The sequence below is a fragment of the Kryptolebias marmoratus genome, linkage group LG12 (assembly GCF_001649575.2).
Source record: "Kryptolebias marmoratus isolate JLee-2015 linkage group LG12, ASM164957v2, whole genome shotgun sequence".
NCBI classification, from domain to species: Eukaryota; Metazoa; Chordata; class Actinopteri; order Cyprinodontiformes; family Rivulidae; genus Kryptolebias; species Kryptolebias marmoratus.
The window spans coordinates 8,353,912-8,374,083 of record NC_051441.1 but is presented as its reverse complement, the minus strand read 5'-3'; the positions used below and the strand labels follow the sequence as shown (position 1 = coordinate 8,374,083).

Sequence of the window (20,172 nt, the reverse complement as noted above, 5' to 3'; positions counted from 1 at the left end):
GCTGTTATTTTGTTCATTTACCAGTGTAACCATGAGGAAAGTATGACAGATTTACTAAACAGCTGTATTTTAATATTTACTCTTTACATCGCACAAGCCGTGTTGTTTACATATTTATTTATTTTATTGCACATTAAATATAAATCAACCGTGGCCTTTTCAGTGAACCACCTCCTGAACAACCTTCCCATGGATCAAAACTTTCCATTCATCACCAGTGGAAGGCCTCCAGCCGTCACCCACCGATGCTCCATGATGTAACCGGCCTCGCCTCAGCCTAATCTGAGACTATCATTTGCTGCTTTCTCATGTTTATGAGGATCTGCCGACACCGAGACGCAGTCCTCTTTGTTTGAATCCAACACAGCTGTTCATTTGGTGGAACACAGTTTCTATTAACTGGGAAAACCAGAAAAAGCTCAGTTTGGACCTATCACCGGGTGAAATAAAATAACAATGATACCCACTGCATTCATTATTTTTATCATGAAACAAAATATGGCCTAACTTGCTGCACAGTTCTATTAGAAATCCTCCTATGACATCCTATCTCTGCATCCCCCAAGACTTCATTAGCTTCGTTTATTCACAGACATTAAACATTTGATTAGATCAATGTGAGATATTACTCTTTTTTTTCCACAGCGATCTTCAGATCACCTCTTTGAGGATGATGTTGTGTGCAAAAAGAAGTGAAACATGAGAGAAAACCTCTCTATCTTCTGTCCCTGGTGTCTTTGAGGCTCTTGAATTTGAAAGATAACTCTTTTGGTGTCTAAGGTTAACACAGTTTGGGAATAAAGGAAATGCACAACACTTTGCACAGCAGCTGTTTGCTGAACTCTGATGGTTCTGAGCCTTCTAGCTACACCGTGAGACCTCAAAAATGACCAGATATAAACTAGTTAGCCCCATAGCCGTGCTACCATCCCCAGCAGGAAGGCACTTACGTGTTGACAGTGCTTATCTAAAACTAAAAGGCTGGTTAGGGAATTCAATATCTGTCTTATTTAGGCCCAGAGGCAGCAAAAGATGTCCTGAAAATAAAGGACCAGAAGCCTTGAAGACCATCAGAGTCAACCTTTACTGGCTTTGTTATCACTTTGACTTTAGGCTATGGCTCATCGTGAAATTCAATGAGAGCTGAGCTAATTTATGTCAAACACTGTCTGTCCCAGTATTATTTACAGTATATATAATCTACGTTGTATGGCAGAGTAGCCAGACTACAAGCAGAATACATTCAATAAACTCAGACGTTGTGACCAAACTGTCTCCATGTGATGCTTTCCTGCATCCACATTTTCCACAAACAGAGTCGAGACTAATATTGCTGCAGGATTATTGTGATACTGAATATAACCCAGTATGTCTTCTGAATGCTCTCAGTTAGACCTAATTTTATTCCTCAGCCAACCTAAAACAATCTCAGGTTTTAAACTATTGATGACCTAAAATTCGAAAACTTTACTAGTATGCGTATATATTTGTGTGTATTGTAAAGTACAAACAAAAACAGATTGCATTGATTTACAACTCTCATAAACCCATATTTTATTCACAAGATAGTAAACATGTCAAATGTTGAAATGATGAATTTATAATATATTTTTTAAAAAGGGTAAGTTTGAATTTTATAGTAGCAATATTATATATAGCAACACTATTTATAGTAGGTTAGGGCGGGGCCATGTTTACCTCTCTTCCTTTCTTCTTTTACCATCAACCTTTAAACATCTAGGCATGGAGGAGACCAGCTGGAGGTTTTGGAGGGAATGTTGTCCCATTCTTGTCTGATAGAGGTTTATAGATGTTCAGAAGTCCTCTTTTTTCTTTCCTGGATGGGAACATATGTTGTTCAAACACCTGCACTGATGGTACCTTCCAGATGTGTGAGCTGTCCATGCCAGAGGCACTAATGCACCCCAATACCATCAGAGAGGCAGGCGTTTGAACTGGGGCAGATTACAAGCTGCATGGTCCCTCTCATTTTAGCATGGAGGACATGGCGTTCAAGGTTTCCAAAAAGTATTTCTAATTTTTCTGACCCAGAAGAGTTTTCCTCTTTGCCTCAGTCCTTTGAGCTCAGAGATTTCTCCAGATTCTTGAAATCTTTTGATGATATTATAAACTGTAGATGATGAGACATTCAAAGTGTTCCCAATTTTTCCATTGAGGAACATTATTCTGAAATTATTCCACTATTTTTAGATGCCATTTTTGCAGGCTCTGCTCATCTTTACTAATGAGAGAATTAGCCTCTCGAAAATGTTCTTTTTATACCCAGTCCTCTTGCTGATCTGTTGCAAATTAACCTGATATGTTTGAAAATGCTCCTCCAGCTGTTTTTTATTTGTACCACTTACTTTAACAGCCTTTTGCGGCTCCAACTTTCATGACATGTGTTGCAGCATTAAAATTCAAAATGATCTTGTTTTTAAAAATTATACAAATTCTCAATTTTCAACATTTGTTATGTTTACTGTGTTCCAATGTGAATAAAATATGGGTTTATGAGAATTGCAAATTGGTGAATTCTGTTTTTAATTACATTTTACAAAACATCCCAACTTTTTCGGAATTAAGGTTGTATTTTTTAAATCTCAATCATTTTGGGACTTTTTGTTGAATAAAACCTCTGATCTCCCGCAATAATTAGAGCTTCATTTTTATGAAGCTAATGCGTTGGTTTAGTTTGACAGTTAGTGCCTCAAGCTTCCCATCAGCAATGTAGACTCTTTAAGTTCTTTTCAGTGGATGTTTTAAAGTTGATTTTTTTTTTTAATGTCAGAACATGTGCAGAGTTTATAAATGAAGTTATGGGGTGTTCATTTACTCTCTTCACCTCTTTTCTTGCATTCTGGATCGAATCGAAGTGTCACCTTTTTTCACAAAGACTTTTAGAAAAACATCACCTCTCGCTCCGACTCTGCACAGTAAAAATGATGTATGACACATTCACATTTCTGGACAGAGACTGTATTCAGCTTTTTGAAGTGCCGCATGAATGAAACCTAAATTATCTCTGGAACACTCACTGAGACTAAAACGGACATGAATATTGACAATATTGATGGATCATGTTGTACTTTGTCCTCAGCAGATTAAAACTTGATATGAAGAATTGGTAGTGATGATGGGGGTGGGGGTGGGGGGGCACTAGGGGAAGAGGATGGTTCAGAGCAGACTGCGACATGAGGCAGAAAAGATGTGGAGGCGACAACCAATAAGAAATTGTTTTAGGGACAAAAGGCTGTAATTTGTATGGTAATCTTGGAACACTCCCACTGAGGCTGTCAGCTGTGGAGCTGTGAGATTCTGTTGTATTTCAATCCACTTTTAACAAATTAGTCACATAAGTGGAGCTCTGATGGAAGTCGTGTGCATTTATGGCTGCTATGACATCGCCATCAACTCTGGGAAGAATTGTTTATTGCTCTCCAGTGCTGCAACTCAGTAATTGCTGTGTGTTAAACCTCAAACAGTCCTGTTTTGATGAGTCTTCAAAATGTCTAAAACCAAGTGCAGTTATCACCAGCACCCATCAGGGACGCGGAATATGAGAGTCTGACTGAAATCAAATCAAATATTTTCCGCTCGTCTGCTGGCAAATGCTAAAACCAACAAACAGACAAAAATAAATTAGCAATTTTAGGGCTTATAGAAACGAATTTAGGCACAAAAAAAAAATCAGACAGCTCCGTTGACTGTCAATATCAGCCTCTAGAAGATCTGAATTTAATTGTTTAGTCATCTGGCATTTCTTCAAAACAGACGCCTCTGACTCACTGGCAGAAAATATGAAGAAAGCAGGCATCAGAATGTTCCTATGTTTCTGAATTTTTTTTGTCAGAGAAGAAGAAATATTGACATCCTGCTCCGCAAAAAAACAAAACACAGACTTATCAAAGTCTGAAGAAGATGCTGAGAACCTTCAGAAGTGGATATCTATTCAAATTCATGATTCAGTCTGCAAAACGATGGTTGTGCCAAATATTAGGTTTGTTTAGGATAAAGGCAAGTATAAAATGTTAGTAACAAAATCTAATATTTATTCTTTCAAATGTTTTAGTAAAAAAAAAAAAGATTAATAAATCCAATTAAATCAAAGTGTCAGCTTATCAAGGAGTACTTGAGATAGAAGTAAGAACTAATCAAAAGAAAAGGAGAAATAAATTATTAAATCAAATTTCATCTCTAAAACTCTGTGCTGGAAACTTCTTTGCTTAAAGGCTGGTAAAAGGTGACAGTAAAACATTTTTCATTACGCTTCAGGACAGGGTTCGACAGGAGAAAAATCACAGTATTGAAGTCTCTTCAATTGGAAGCAAGATGCAGAGAAATGAGACAGAGGAGGAGGGAACGCTAAATAAGGGTGACATATGACACACACACACACACACACAGACAGAAGGATGCAAGTAGACAGAGAGCAGCCACACCGATGGTGACAGAAGAGGCATTATTGAGCTCAGTCGTTTTTTTTTTTTCCAAAGTAGTGTCCCCATATTTGTCAGGGAAATAAATTTTCTGTACATATTTCGAGATTCTGATGTTTGAGCTGGGATTCAGTCATACTGTAAGGAGCAATCCAAACACCAAGTGGGATGTTGGAAATGAGTGACGTTTCTCCAAGATTTATGGACCATGGCAGATAAACTCTGTGTGATTCGGCTGTAATTAAGTTTCTGTCACTATCAATCACAGCCCCCAATTTTCCTCTAATCAGTCTATTTCATAGCTGCGATTACTCCCCCGGCACTGGCATCAACATGCTGAGCCTCTGCTTGACCGCTCTTCCTATGCTGTCACAACTGTCTGTCTGAACGTTTGTGGATGAAAGCATTCATGCATACTGATGCTCAGACACAAGCAAACATTTGGCTGGGAAACGTCGGCAGACAGGTGCATTTCAGATTCAAAAAGATAAGTGTACAGTTTACTGCGGCTTAACTGCAGTCTAAAACAGGTGCAAACAACATAAAAATGCATACATTCAGAAACTATTTACTTTTTCAAACAGAACCATTTACCATGGCGTTATAGGGCCTACAGATTATAGGGGATTATAATGTCAGAAGAAAAATTAATTCTTCAGTCATTTATTAAACAAAAAACAGTGCTGACGTGAGAATCCAAGTTTTATTGTTGGAAGTACTGCACTCTTAGAAAGAAGCAGCCAAAGCTTTTGTTTCTTAAAGCACTCTAGTTTCCTCCCACAGTCCAAAAACATTCATGTTTGATTCATTTGTGATGCTTAATTGTCTCTATGTGGTTTTGTGATGAACTGGCAGCCTGTCCAGGGTAGACCCTGCCTAAGACTCAGTGTCTGCTGGAGATAGACACCAACTCCCTGTGAGCCAGGAGCAGGTACAGGAAATGGATGGATGGATGGATGGATGGATGGATGGATGGATGGATGGATGGATGGATGGATGGATGGATGGATGGATGGATGGATGGATGGATGGATGGATTTGCCAGCATTCACCAGTTTATTTATTGGTTCACCATAAGTTTGGATTAGTCTTTTGGACAGATGGCTTCACAGAATCTTCAAGCGCTCTTTGATATGAAGCAGAACTCATAGTAGATTGTAAAAAGTCCCTGAAGCAGAAAGCAGCTCCAGCTGGTAAGAGACATTCTCCTCCTTTGGTCTGGAGCTTCATATCTGCAGCTACTGTGGTAAAACCACTCTGTATAGTTCTGTCTGCTGCCAAACTGCAGTTTTGCACTTCTTTTTGAAATAAAAAATGTGTTGCTGCTTGTAGGCAGTTCGATCCAGTGATGAAATCTCTGTGGTTTTTGGATAAAATTTGTTCTTTGGCTAAATTTCCTGGGACGAGCTTTCAACACATTTCAAAGAAAGAAACAATTTGGGGATCTTTTATTTATTTATTTTTTACTGTGTTAAACAGATTTTCATTTACATAATATAATTTCAAGTGAGGTATTACAAAAAAAAATTGACAACAAAATGCGGAGGTATTAGGGTGTCCCTCCTTTATAAATCGGCAAAGCCAGATGAGGATTCAGTGTCTGTTTGTTCAAATATGTGGAAAAAGTCAACTATTCCCGCAGGATGGAGCTTTTTAGCACGTCTATGTGTGCAGAATGTTACATTTTTAAAATGATCAAATATACAGTTCACAGCGCACACCATCTTAATTGGCATCTTGTAGCCTTGTGAACCCCCTACAGTGACTGACACCCTGGACGTCTGTAAAACAGCGGTCCACATGTGTTCACAATGTGCTTCAACACCTCTGGGTCACCGACATGCACACAGCACTGTTCAGAAACCAGCTAAGACACAGTTCTTTCTACAGCGTGAGTTTGCTGAAATCTTTTAACCGTGTCAGCGCCTGCTGTTGTTTTTTTTTCTCCTCGTATAGAAGGATGACGTACAGAGGATCCCTCTGTGCCTCCTGGACTTACCAATAACAACCAGCAAAAGCCTCTGTAATAAGGTGGCTGAGGTCACGCTGCACTGGAACATCAGTCCTGGGGCAAAAGCTGATAATTTACAGAGGGCCAAAAGTTTCAGCCAGAAAGAGCAGGCCGGTTCAGGCTTAAACCAAACAGCAAAGACCCTTCAGCAGGTCAGGGAGGAGACATGTTTTTTTTTCAGAGGAAAAGACAATGGTTGATGGTATGGAATGGACACTGTAACTCTCTGATTTATATGCTTGCAGCGTTTGGACCTGTACTGGTTATCTCTTTAATGCTTTCAGAGGCAAGTTCACCCAATTATGCGATTTAAAACACCCACTCAACTCCACAAGCAAGGGCTTTTGGTCCTCATTTCCACCTAGCAACCAGAGATACCAGGCATAGAAAGGAGGTGCAATTTTTTTTTCTCCCCATTTGGCTGCATGAAGGAATGAACAAATTAAGCTGAGGATTTCATACAGCACATCAAAATCTGCTGCCCTGCAAATGGAGTGTAAGCAAAGGGCAATTACCAGTTAGGGGAGAGCAGCCAATTAAAACTGTCTGTCTAGGAGGTGGATGCTTCACTGTAAATCTCAGGAAATGTGGCTCTGAGGGAGAGCGAAGAGTAACTGTAGGCATCCACAGATTATTTTTCACAATCTCTTTTTTAGTGTTAAATGACTTTCTATTGTTTCAAAATTTCCTGTTTAAATAAACCCCTTTGTTTAGGCAATGAAAATAAGTTTAGCAAGTTTTATTCTCCCAAGCATTTTCCTCTGGGTGTTGATTATGGCTCAGCTTCCTTTGGTTTGCACGTACAATGAGTAGCACTCGCTTCTGCGCACAAGGAAAGAAGTAACCTGTTGCAGCATCTTCCTCATACACCTGAAATATTAAGCCCAGGCGCATTTGGCCAAATAAAGATGCAGAAATTAAGACTTTTTTTTTTTTCATTTTAAACTAATGTGACGCTCCCCTGCCTCAGATATGCCCAGCAGATTCCGCGCGCCGTGCGTAAACGCCACAAGCGGCTCCGTTCTTACCTGTCGTCGCTCTGCCAGTCCCCGAGCAACAGGTCTCGGAACCGGTACCGAGGAGGCAGCGGGAGCACCTCTTTTTCCAGTTCCACCATGGTCCTCCTCCTGGAAACACCGAGCTAGAGACAAAAAACACCGCCGCAAATCCGCACCTCCGGACCGAGGAAGGTGCTCCGCAGAACCCGAGATTCTGCTCCTTTGCGTTCTGCTATTCAGGACATAAATTAACAACGAACACCTTGATGGCTCTCATGGCAGTGTCTTCGACCTCCCTCCCGTGGAGAAAAAGGAACTTCTTCCTTTTTCAGCACCGACAGAAAAACAAAAAAACAAATCTGCTTCACTTCTCCTCCTCACACCGAGGCAACAGGTCGCTCATCCGATCCGTCGGTGCTTTGGGGAGGCTCCACTTTTTTTTAGGCTTCTGTGGCAGCAGGAGAGCAACTGGTTGAGTCTCCTGACAGCATCCTCCCTGCCTGAGCACCACATGGACGCACTGACTGCAAACCTCCACACCGTTCAAGGAGCACTGTGCAGATCATGCGACATTTACCGAATGACCAATATGTGTGTGTGTGTGTGTGTATAACCGCACTATTAATTAAAATATATAAATCAACAAGAATCAAGAATCGATCTGAATCAATTAAAACAGAATATTCCTGCTCTGCTGTTGGTCACATGCACCACATGCACACACGCGGCCCCCGGAGATGCCCAACATGTTCTGAAGACGCAAATCGATGAAGAACAGATCTCTGCTGTGTATTTATGATCTGCACAATGAGCTGCAGTTTAGTTCTCTCGCATTTTATCTGTTTTTTTTCTCTCTTGGAAACAGCACGAGTAAAAACACAGGAGAACACATCCAAATGATCAGGTGGTGCATAATTCAGTTTTAGGACATTTAACAGGATTCTGCACGGCTTCCAACTGAGCTCTGCTGCTCTCTCATCCATATGCTAAATATAATTAGGCAGAACATTTAGAAAGGAAAATAACTTAAAAGGAGAAAATAAGCATTTGGAAAAAAAACACAATTATGTTCCCATGTCTCTGAAGGTTTGTTAAAGCCATAAAGGTTCAGGGGCGCCTCCAGATTGTTTTCAAAGGGGGCCCAGATGGGGGCCACTGATGATCTTGGGGTGGCACACTAAACCCAGGAGCCATAACAGAATTTCAGGAGTTTTATTATTTTGTTGTCATATAGGCTTTTTACTGCAACATAAAAACAGAGGAAAACACTCTCTGATTCACGCCTACTTCAGTTTATTATCACCTGCTGCCAAAAGGTGACAATTAGGGGTTTGCCTGCATCTATGTGCATGTGTTCATAGGTCTATTAGCAAAATATCTTGTAAACTGCTGGAAACTTTTTTAAATGAAACTTGCAGCAAGTAATCGTTGGTTAATTTTGATTAAATTTTGGTGTCAACCTGATTCAAGATGGCTGTTACAGCTAATTGGCATTAGCCAACACAAAAATGGCTACTTTTCATGCTATATTCTACATTTTCTTCAATCAGTTTTATGGATTCTGACCTAAAGGTTGGTGTGGTAGTAGCTGAGACTGATCCACAACACATATTCTGAGCTCTAACACTTCTGGAGTGAATCAGTTCAAATTGATCCAACTGATCTTAAACAACAACAAAGAAAGCCTATAAATCTTTTTTTTTTTTTTACAGATGTTGTGCTAAAACTTGGTGTGGCAGAAGCTGAGAGTCATTCACAACACATACTCGAACCTAACATCTTAGATGAGTTTAGTTTTAACATAAAATGATCTTAAATTCGAGAGACTCCGTTGGACTCTTTTCCTAAAATGGTTAAATGTCTTTATTCTTTATGGACTACCAGTAAAAAGTCCCAACACGTTTCGGCTTACACGCCCTTCTTTAGGACGTGAAACAGACTTCAGGAAACATCGAGTCATTTAAACAGGAACAGTTCACTGTTTTATAGGAGAGGCCATTATTTCCCCCCTGTAAAGGTCACTATATGAAATCTGTCATGTTCGCGGTCTATCCTGGATTTGTAAACTGCTGTTATTATGCGACAAACCCACAATTTCTAATTCAGCACTACACTTTTGGTTTTGGCTCCATATTAGTTTATCTGCCACTCAGAACAGAGAACAGGATTAATCTGACAGAGCCTCTGGTCATAACAGAAGGAGGAATGAAATTCAAATGTGGTGCTTAGGAGGTCTGTTGACTGGAGGTCCCAGACAACAGATGCTATTCAAATTAACCTTTCATTAATTAATATTAATCCTCCACAAGCCAGCTTTAACAAATCCACACTTCTGTCAGCTCCAAACGGAACACAAGCTCACACAAACCAAAATGTTAATTGCCTGTTAAACCAATGAGAAGACCAACGATTACAAAAAAATAATTTGATACTATTTAATCAGATGCAGAGTTTGGACTTTGGACGATTTGATGCGATTATGATTGTCCACTCCTACATGTAATCCTGACTGTCCAATCTACTTTTAACTGTATGATTTATTTACTTTGAGACCAGCTTTATACGTTATTAGAAAACTGAGACAGAAATGATCAGACGGGGTGCATCTATTTCGCCCTCTGGTGGTCGTCATGAAGCAAACATTCAAACCACAGAAGGCTGGGATCATTACTGCAAGCAGTAAAACAAGAACTAATATTCGGATTTAGGTTAAAACTCCAAAACGTGAACTGACCAGTTCTAATAGTAACAATATATTTGTTACATATGTAGGGACATTTAAAAAACAAAACTGATTAAGAGGTCGACAGGAAAGTAAAAACAGTTCTGGTGGGTGGGCTTAGCGCAGTAACCATGGTAACAACTAAAAGTGTCAGAGTATTTCAGAGGAAATTGTTCATGTGTTTCAAACCTCATTTAAAGCCAATTTAATTTCATATTATGAAGTGAAGTGTGAGGACAGTTTGCAGAGGCAAAATAATACAAAACTCACTCTTCCGATCTGCTCACAAAACTATAAACACATTATAAATATAGACAAAAAGTAAAAAAACGATAATCCACTAAAATGATCATTTAAAAAATATAAAATCCTTTGTTTTTTGTTCCATATTTGCTGGCTTCACAGTTCTAGTCTAAAGTCACGTTGACAGAAGCCAAAGCGTCCACAGCCCAGCTGGGGTACTGATCCTGAGAGGGAAACATTCGCTTCATGAACGTCCGAATGAACTCCGGCAATCGGCCTTCCACAATGCTCTGCCTCACAGAGCGCATCAGGGTGAGCTGGACGGAAAGAGAAATGTTTGATAAACAGAGGGAAAACAAATAATTTGATTACTGTAACTCGCTGGAGGTAAATTATTTTCTGCTGTGCACCTTCAGATTACAGAAGGTCAGCTTCAGGTCTGCATCTTCTGAGCAGCAACCCTGTCAGCTAAGTTAAAGTAATATATAAATGTGCCACAACAAGCTATTAGATACGGGTGAAACTAAAGATTACAACAAACTGCTCATCAGGGACAATTCTTCAGCTACCATACTAACTTAAAGGAACAGCATGTTACCACTAGTGACATCTAGTGGTCAAATTGGAGATAGCAATTGTCTCAAACACCATCAACTCTCTATTGAGATTCTGTTTATGTCTCAAAAAAAAAAAGTTTTGACCACATATACCAGGAACAAAGAATAACTGGAAGTGTTGTTGGGTGTCTAAAAACAGAAAATGAGTAAGACATCCTGTGTGTCTTCATAGAGTCTTTGTACACGGAGCTTGCATCAACTGTTGTAGAAAGCCCTGCTGCACAAATTATTAGATATTACTGCTTTATTTTAAAGCAATAAACACCAAATTTAATGCATACTGATTAAAATATTTCTAAATATATTTTTGTCCTCTTTATTATTGTTACAGTCTCTCCAAGATAAATTAGACTTTGAAACATAATATGTAGGATTTGTTGTCTTAAGACAGCAGATAATGGAAACAAAAGAAATCAAGGAAGCTTTAAATGAAGTAAAACATGAAAAAGGAGCTAGAGTAATGTATCAGTTGAGTCATTTGCATAAAATATTAATCTGAAACTGACCTGGTAAGAAATGTTGTGAATGGTGATGTGATGCATGGCTGCAGTGTCACTCTTAAACAAAGCATGCAGATAAGCCCGACTATGTCTGAAATAGACAAAAAGTTGATTATTTACATCAGTGTGGAACACATTTCAAACACCTCCCTCTAAATTTATATGGTTTTAAACAGTTCCACAGTATATTATTTTTTATTCCATATTTACCTCCTGCAGGTCGGACACTGGCAGTCTGGATCTATGGGCTGAAAATCCTTGGCATACTGCTTCTGTTTCACCTGGAGAGATCCCCACGGCACCAAGGCAGAGCCAAACCTCTGAGGGGAAAAAAATACAACCACAGTCAGACACGTAGCAAATTAGTTCTTGATATGGATTGTAAGTCTCAAATCAGAGTTTTAGGTAATTTCTGAGCATGTGATGTAAAAAGAACCTACTGCAGTACGGGTTGGGAAGACACAGTCGAACATATCACATCCTAAAGCAACACACACCACCAAGTCCACAGCGTACCTACAGCATGTGAAGACAACACAAGTTCTTGGTGAGTGATACTACAGCAGTTAAAAAAAAGATTTCTCAAAATGAATTTAATTGCAAACACACCCAACACCCATCAGGTAGCGAGGTTTTTCTCGTGGCAGGTGCTCAGTGCTCAGCGTGACCATCCGCCAGAAGTCGTCTTTCTCCTCTCCTCCGCTCAAACCGCCAATGGCAAAACCAGGAACATCCCGCTGAGTCATTTCTGCAGAAAAGGAAACAATATCTAGAGCGGTGATACACCTGACATCAAACTGAGTCTGAATACTTGTTCTGTGCTTTATTCTTTTAAAATATTACAGTAAATATATTAAATTGATTGATTTCCTTGTCTAAATGCAACTTCTTGACAAAGTATCTGACCACAAGTCTTATTCAAACAGCTGGCTATTCAAAGCATTTGAAAGTTTACTCAGTCTACCTTCACATCTGATCTAATTACTGTATTAATACTAAGTAGAACTAATATTACTAATATTCAGATCCAGAGGAAAGTAAGGAAATCCAGCCACTTAGCAGGATGTATTCCATGTTTTTACCATTTAAACAAGCCTGGCGCAGCTCTGCGTCTAGTCCTCCCTGGATGATAGCAAAAAGATTTTGTTTATCTGGATTTTTATTGGCTGCTATGCAGCGATCCAGCCAACGAATAGATCTGTGCATGGCTTCCTCCACCCGCGGTCCCTTCACTGTGCTGCTGACAACATCATCCAGCTGCATCATAATGTCTGACCCTGAAACAGAAATAAGGAAATCATGACATGTTGTCAGTAAGACGTGGGAGAATTAGGGGGAAAACAATTGTATTTAAAACTAATTCAAAATAATTGACTCTCAGCTGACCCAAACTGTTCTGTATGCTGATGGACTCTTCAGGACTTAATAAGATTTCTTTGCCATTGTAGGGAGATTTGAATTTGACTCCTTCTTCTGTGACCTCTGAGAGCTCAACAAGAGACACCATCTGAAAGCCTCCACTGTCCTTGAAGAAAAGGGAAAATGACAGTCAAAGGTTGTCAAAACAAACTTCATCCACTACCCCTTTTGACTATGAATATAAATAATGCTCTGTGCAGCTAAAGCTTAGTTCTATATTTGGATTCAGGAAGTTGAAGCTGTACTTACTGTTAAAAGATTTCTCTTCCAGTTCATAAACCCATGTAAACCATTGGCTTTCTCTATCAAATCAGGTCCCTGCAGACAGTGGAGTTGAGGTGAAAAGACATTTAATTCAGTTCAGTTAATTACTTATTTATAGCAACAATTCACAACAAAAGTCGGGTTTAATCATATCATACATTTAATTCAGATCAAAATTCAACTCCAGTTACAGTCAGTTATTATCAATTTTTGATTATTGTTGATTCACATAGTTAATCTTGCTGCTGTATGCTAAAATATTATTTTTTCTATTGCGTTTCGCCGATATGAGCTATTTTCCTGTGATAAACACCATGTTTGTGTACGGGAGATTAGGCAGGATCTGTAGTGCGTAAACGCTGGTTCCAAAAATACAACATGGCAGCTTCCGTAAAATGGGATCTCGTAGCTTCAATTTCCAATAACGATAGAAGGCTGAGTAACTTGGTCTATCAATATATACGTGTATGGCCTCAACCGGCTGAAGGGTAGAGACAGTAAGAGATAAACAGGCAAACACAAGAGGTACTGGTCGAAGTGAAGATTCTATGGGGTTAATGGCAACAATAATTGAATGTGCAAGCATGGAGAGTAGAGAGAGCAGCAGAGTGTGGAAATGTGGTCAGTATGTTGTCCAGCAGTTTAACCTATAGCAGCATAACTAAGGGATAACTCAGGAAATCCAAACCAACTATAGGATTTATCAAAAAGGAAAGTCCTAAAAGTAAACAGGGTGTCGGCCTCATGGATAGAAATTGGAAGTTGGTTCAACAAGACAGAAACCTGAACTGAAAGTTCAGCCCCCATCCTACTATAAGAAACTTTAGGAAGCACAAGTAAACCCGCAGTCTGAGAGCTTAGTGCTCTGCAGGGAATAAAGTATTTCATTTGCATCACCATATAACCTACAGATAAAAACAACAACAACAAAAAAAAAACAAAAAAAAAACAGAAGTATCAATATTGTAGAATTGCCTACCGGCCTCATCCCTAGGTGATATGTGTTTCCCAGACAAATTTGACATCCAAGACTGTCCAGCTGATCAGCAGTGATCCCCTTCAGGGTCCCCTGAGTACCAACGGGCATAAAAACCGGCGTGCTGACGGTGCAGTGAGGCAGCGTTAGATCACAGGCTCTGGCTTTGGTCACTGGGCATTCAGCAACAATTCTGAGAGTAAGCGGGGCAGCTGAACACAAAACTTTTTTCACAGACATGGTGCTTTCTGAAGTGTCTCGATCTCCTCCACATTTTATGGTAGCAGCCATGTTTAACGAAAGTGTGACGTAAAGGGGCAGAAAATGACATTTGGATGGACCAATTGGAGATCAGTTCCTTGTTTAGAGTGACGAACATGCCTTTTATATGTATCCAATAAGAACACGGTTTGTTGGAGTGGCACCAGAATGAGCCAATAGGCGACTTGGGTTTTTTAAGAAAAAAAGGGGGCGGATCTTCGCTCACCGGTTTCGATCGGATGTCGTCTCTCAAAACCGGATGGCGTTTATGTAGAGGAAGTTTTGTTTTGCGAGTTTTCCGTCCGTTTCGGCTGACTGTCGGCTTAATTAATGCGCACGAAAGAACACGAAATTATGTCACTGTAAACTGCCATTCAGATAACCGCTGTAGTTTTAAAGTGAAACTAATTAATCGAGCTGTTTGAAGCAGCTGAAGCCAGTAATTCGAGAGCGCCTCGCTGCTAAAGCGAACGTTACCCAGCTAGTTAGCACGGTTAGCCTCCGGTCTGCGTTGTGAAGGGCTCTCCGAGCTAACGAAGCCATGGGGAACCGGGGCATGGAAGATCTTATTCCCCTGATCAACAAGCTTCAAGACGCTTTCAGTTCAATTGGTCAGAGTGTGAATTTAGACCTTCCTCAGATTGCTGTGGTCGGTGGACAGAGCGCTGGGAAAAGCTCTGTCCTGGAAAATTTTGTCGGCAGGTAAGCGGGAATAGTCAATTAAGGTTAATTATCTGTTAGGTTTATAGTTCATATGTGTAGCCATACATTCTACATATGTGTATTTGAGCCTTTCAGACCTGACATTTGCCTTAAACTAAGCTAAGCTAACGATAAGTGCTCCAAACGTACGTAACGTCAATAATTAGGTTACGCACTTTTCGTAAACCTGATAGGAGAGTCTCCTTATCTATAGGAACTTTAACATGGCTTTGCCACTGATTTTGTGACAGACCAGTTTGTTCTGTTATTCCTTTGTAACGTAGCTGTTAATCCTTATCTTGTTTTTCCAGGTATTTTTTTGTTTATTATTCCATGCCACACCCTAAAGGTACATTTCCCAACAGCTGTAACCGCTGTCGATTTGATTTTGACACATCCTAGGTAGTTTTTAAACAGATGTTACAGTCATTTTAAAAAGGCCTCTGCATAGAAAACCATTGAAGATTATAACAGACATCATGTTTTTTATTTTTCTTAAATACTTGTATGATTTTTTCTTATAATGTTGCACTTCTCTTAACTATTAAAAGCAGACTGTTTCTACATTATGATGTGGACATTTTCTCCACAAACAACCTACCATCAGCAACAGACACAACTTCCTGATACCATCTTCCTCCTTTGTTTCTCTTTTTGGTTAAAGTTCAGAATTTAGGGAAATAAGCTCAACCTATCCTCATTGTTTGAAGTTTAAAGGCCTGAAGTTGTGGCGCTTCCCCACAGCAGTCTTGCCTCCTGTCATCCTCAACAAGTTGGTTCTTTTGTCCTCTAATTCACATCGGTGAATGCTGATAAAGAGGCAAAACAAGCTCGCTTTGAAGCAACTTGTTTAGCAGGTTTCCAAGTGACACTTAATGTTTAACCCAACCCCCTCGGCTATCTCACAGTTATACACACAATCCAGTCCACACTGTAAAGGTTGGTTCTTCTAGATGGCACGCTGAAAAGAGCATGTTGTAACTGCTCTTTAGCAAGACTGCATTTGTAAAATAAGACCACTACTTGTACATGGGTTCAGATGAGTGGGCTTTGTACTTTGAGAGTACTTGACACACATCAACTGCAATTATCCCAACGGCGATCACCCTCTTACCCGATGTGATGTTCTTTTGTTTTCTGCTGGTTTGCTGGACTAATATGCATCCATTTACTTGTGTGCAACTCTCTGATTGCTCTGTTGCATAGCCAGTCTTGTGTGAAGTATGAAAGTGGTGCACTTGAAAATGTATTATAAAATTCAGCGGAGTCGCAGTGTGGAAGGACAATACAAATCAAACTCAAACCTTTTTTAAGGTGGGGACTTACTACAAACCAAAAGGGTGTTGTTGAACGGCACCATAACAACCACCACACCCATGACCCATTGTTGATCATAGAGTGTCAGGAGTAGCCAATTGCTAAAGCTTTTGCCACGGGTTCTGTCCGGTTTTCATGCAAACCTATTGTTTTTATAGTCTTGTAGTATAATTCACTTGCATGTTATCTGTGGTGACAACAGACCAGGTGCACGGAGGGTTGTGACACTCAGTCATGGCTGCTCTCTAGTTCCCCTTTGTGGCTGAGAGCATTTCTTTTTTTTTTGAAGTTTATGTTGAGTGTATACAGGAAAGAAAACAATCCCCCGTTGACTTCCTGGGGACAATAGGGAAGAGACATATTTCAGACAACATAATAAGAGGTTTGATCAGACAGTACAAATGCTTTTTTTCCCTCTCTCTTTCTGGCCAGAACTTCCTGGTAACATTGCTATGATGCATTTGGCAAGAAAAATAAGTTACAGCCTAACTTTTTAAAGCAGTTAATCTTATACCATCAGCATTTCTAGTACTGTTCAGATTTATTTAATTTCCTGATGTATGTGAAAAAAGTACTAAAGTACAGCTAAATCTTGCTTGCTTTGTAGTCATGTATATCACATATTTTAAGCCTCGTGTGTCAAACTGGAACTGAAATTGAAGTGGTTTATTTTTTCTCTTTCCATCAGACCAGCTCATTTTGCCTGGATGGTCCTCTTACATTTTTGAACATGAGTTAACGAAAACATTCTTACTCAAAATCATGAAAAATGTTAAGAATTTCAGTGTGTTACTGGGTTGTTTTCTTGTTTTGGTACGCTCAGTGGCAACTTCCTAACCATCTTACCTACAAATGATAAGAATTTTTTTTTTTATCCAGATGTAGTCTTAACTTAGGTAAGAATAATATTGCCTTTGGGTTCTGGTCTTCTACCTGATGCCCTATAGTTGCATGGTTCATAAATAAAAAAATCAAATAACTGAACAAAAACTATATCTAGAAAAAAAATATGTTTTACTGATAAGTAGCATTTTAGTGGCAACCCACATATGTGAATAAAATAAACAATAAAGTTGTTTATTTTCACTGGACTGATAAGTCTTTAGACCATAAATTACTATCAGTTTAACAATAAGGATTACACCCTTGTCTCTATCTTTAGTTCTACTGTTCTGTCTTGTAATTTTATTGTCCCAGCAGGGAGTTGAGATACCATATCTGGCACTGCAGGGTGGTTGGGTGGAGGTGATTTTCAGATCTGAGACAAACACTAGACTTCAATAAAATCAAGATATTTATAAAGTTCTTGAACAGTTTTCACAAGTTTCAGCTGTTTTTAAAAAGTGACCATGTTGACACAGAACTTGTTGTTTGTTAATGAAATAAACCTGCTCTGGGCTGTTGGCAGGGATGTTTAAGGAAGACTGAGCAGAAATGTCCATCAGTTGTGTTGCTTGTATGTGTTTCAACAGGGAGAAAGATGCAAACAGCCAAGCTTCAGTGACTGAAGGGATTTCTCCAGTAAGCAGTTTGATTTTAGTCTTGCTTGGAGAGACTTTGCTGCATGGGGATGCCTCTTTGTGCCCACAGTAACACACAGTGATGTGGGAATGCGGGTAGCCATAATTATATGTTCTTTGCCAGACTAAGGGCCCATGGAATAAGCCTCATGAAACCACAAACACATTTGTCATGTAATCTACAGCCTTCCTTGAGAGTTTACCGTGACCTCATAGTTTCACACACTGGCTCCCATGTTTGTAAGCGGGCACACCAATCCTCCTCATCCTAAAAGGAAAGAAGAATCAGCTGAGAGCTTTGACTCGTCAGGGTTACACTGCATGTCATTAAGAGTTTGTTGGGGCAGGCTGTCCTACTCTCCTCAGATTTTTGCTTTCTTTGAGAGAGAAAGGCACTCAGACTGATGCTCTTAGTTTGGCCATGAATAATGCATGAAATGATACACAATCTGCTGAGCCTCGTCTATCATTTAAAGCGCATCAATAATAGAATGCTGACCTCTTGCTTCTTATTAATATGCAGTTGCTGTTTATTCAATTCTGTTTGTATAAACTGAATAGTACAGTTTTGACTTTATTTTTTTACAGAGAGAACAAGCAAAAAAAAGTTGTTTTTTATTTTATTTCCTCCAGAGAAAGGTTTCTTCAATGTTGTGGATGTTTTACTTTAAGCATTTGTTTATCCAGTGAGGTTTGACTACTGAAAAGCCAGTGACAGTGACATGCATCTGGAGGCTGACTTAGAATATTGATGCATTCATGGCTTTTGACAAAAATAGGGTGTAGGCAGCCTGTTGGGAAAAATAGCCAGGCAGCTATTTTTTGGGGGGTATTACGCTTTGAATAAGGCAGTTTTTCTACAGCATCTTCTCGTCATTTGCAGTATCAGCCTTTTCTGCCTTTCCTTTTCTTACTGCGTGAATTGACATTTTTTTTTATTGACTTCTATCTTAATTTTTCTCTTTCTCACAAACCTCACCTGGTCTATCCCACTCTGTTCTGTCCTCTATTGGGGGCAAATGCCTGCATGCTTTACATTTTATGCTTGACAGAGCACCGGTGCTGAACCACAGACCTGTGGATTTTTGCTCATTTGTGAATTTTGTAGTGGCTACTATCCAGAACATTCCCTACAAGATTATTGTTTCAGTATGGGATGTTCTATGGAGCATGTTTTCCTTGTCTTATGGGCAGACACATGAATTTTAGGCTGGGCACCGCCTCAGTCTCTTCAGGCAGTTAGGTCAATCTATGATTTAAAACAAAAAGCATTTGGTTTGGTGCCATCCTTAGCTTGCTAGAAGTTTGACTGGGGTTGGGTAATTTCTACCAGATGTTGTATGTTTGTAGAGCAGCAGAGGAACTTGAAGATTTGTGAGAGAGCAAAGAGGATAAAAAGCCTGGATGGTGATCCTTCATCTTAAGGCTGACTGACAGGTTTTCTCCACTGAAGTGGTTCCAGTGCTGACTTAAAACTGGTGCTAGAGCCACTTCTAAACTGGTGCTATAAAAGCTAGCCAAGAACTGGTTTGATTTTTCCACCGAGAGATTCGCCACAGAGCCTGGTTATTATATCACAGTGCATGTCTTTTCTAGTATATGCCATATCCTCCCTCTGGTGTATTTCTGCATAACCACAGTATATGTAGACCATTTGTCCACATAGATCACAAGATTTGTTTTGTTAATAATGCAAACAGATGCAACATTATATCCTGTCTGTTTGATAAATGCTGCCCTTAATTGTAGTTGGTGTTGGCATTTTACGGTGCCAAATTGTATTTATAAATAGCAGAGCAAAAAAAAAAGTTTTATACATGGAATTTTGAGCATGATTTACAAATGCTACGTGATGATATTAGAAGTCAGAAACAGAAGTTGTGAACATTTATATGCATTCCATTAACCAGCATTCATAGCTTGACTGCTGGCCGTTTGTTCTGAGGAATATGACTGGTTAAATGACCAACTGTGCAGGTGAAAACTTCTTCTTTCATGGTTTGACCTTCAGAAATGATCTGCAGCACCTACACAGTATTTCTGTGAAGATGAATGGACAGGAGAGCATTTATTGAAGGTGGAATGGAGGCCACAGTTGAAGATCTGTTTGCAACTGCTCAGACACCACTGTTTGATTTGGTTATGTATTTATTGACCTGACAACTAATTTAGAGAAATCCAGC

The 20,172-nt window shown here is 39.5% G+C and overlaps 3 protein-coding genes across 7 annotated transcripts in view; 1 reads left to right on the top strand and 2 right to left on the bottom strand.

The window, feature by feature from the left end:
- The window catches only part of LOC108241234 (potassium channel subfamily T member 2), a 39,803-nt gene extending 31,661 nt beyond the window's left edge, over positions 1–8,142 (bottom strand). Inside the window, exon 1 of the mRNA XM_017425248.3 lies at positions 7,479–8,142. Within this exon, the coding sequence (XP_017280737.1) occupies positions 7,479–7,567 (89 nt within the window). The 5' untranslated portion in view covers positions 7,568–8,142. The remainder of the gene's footprint in view (positions 1–7,478) is intronic.
- Positions 8,143–9,109: 967 nt separating this feature from the next.
- On the bottom strand, positions 9,110–14,510 carry qtrt1 (queuine tRNA-ribosyltransferase 1). The gene is made up of 9 exons (XM_017425310.3): positions 14,193–14,510; positions 13,199–13,267; positions 12,917–13,055; positions 12,613–12,807; positions 12,140–12,278; positions 11,971–12,046; positions 11,741–11,850; positions 11,537–11,621; positions 9,110–10,730 (listed from the first exon to the last, which is right to left on the bottom strand). The coding sequence occupies exons 1-9, from the start codon at positions 14,478–14,480 to the stop codon at positions 10,578–10,580; spliced, it is 1,254 nt and encodes a 417-aa protein (XP_017280799.1). The 5' UTR covers positions 14,481–14,510; the 3' UTR covers positions 9,110–10,577.
- Positions 14,511–14,696: 186 nt separating this feature from the next.
- Positions 14,697–20,172, top strand: part of dnm2a (dynamin 2a) — a 29,969-nt gene continuing 24,493 nt past the window's right edge. For all 5 annotated transcript variants that reach the window (XM_037978752.1, XM_017425370.3, XM_017425369.3 and 2 more), the window contains exon 1: positions 14,697–15,152. In XM_037978752.1, the coding sequence (XP_037834680.1) occupies positions 14,992–15,152 (161 nt within the window). In that variant the 5' untranslated portion in view covers positions 14,697–14,991. The remainder of the gene's footprint in view (positions 15,153–20,172) is intronic.

Coding starts and splice junctions, on each gene's coding strand:
- qtrt1 (XM_017425310.3), bottom strand. CDS start 14,480: ATGGCTGCTACCATAAAATGTGGAGGAGATCGAGACACTTCAGAAAGC. Junction 13,056..13,198: donor GGAAGAGAAATCTTTTAACA/GTAAGTACAGCT, acceptor CTTTTCTTCAAG/GACAGTGGAGGCTTTCAGAT. Junction 12,808..12,916: donor CAGCATACAGAACAGTTTGG/GTCAGCTGAGAG, acceptor TTTCTGTTTCAG/GGTCAGACATTATGATGCAG.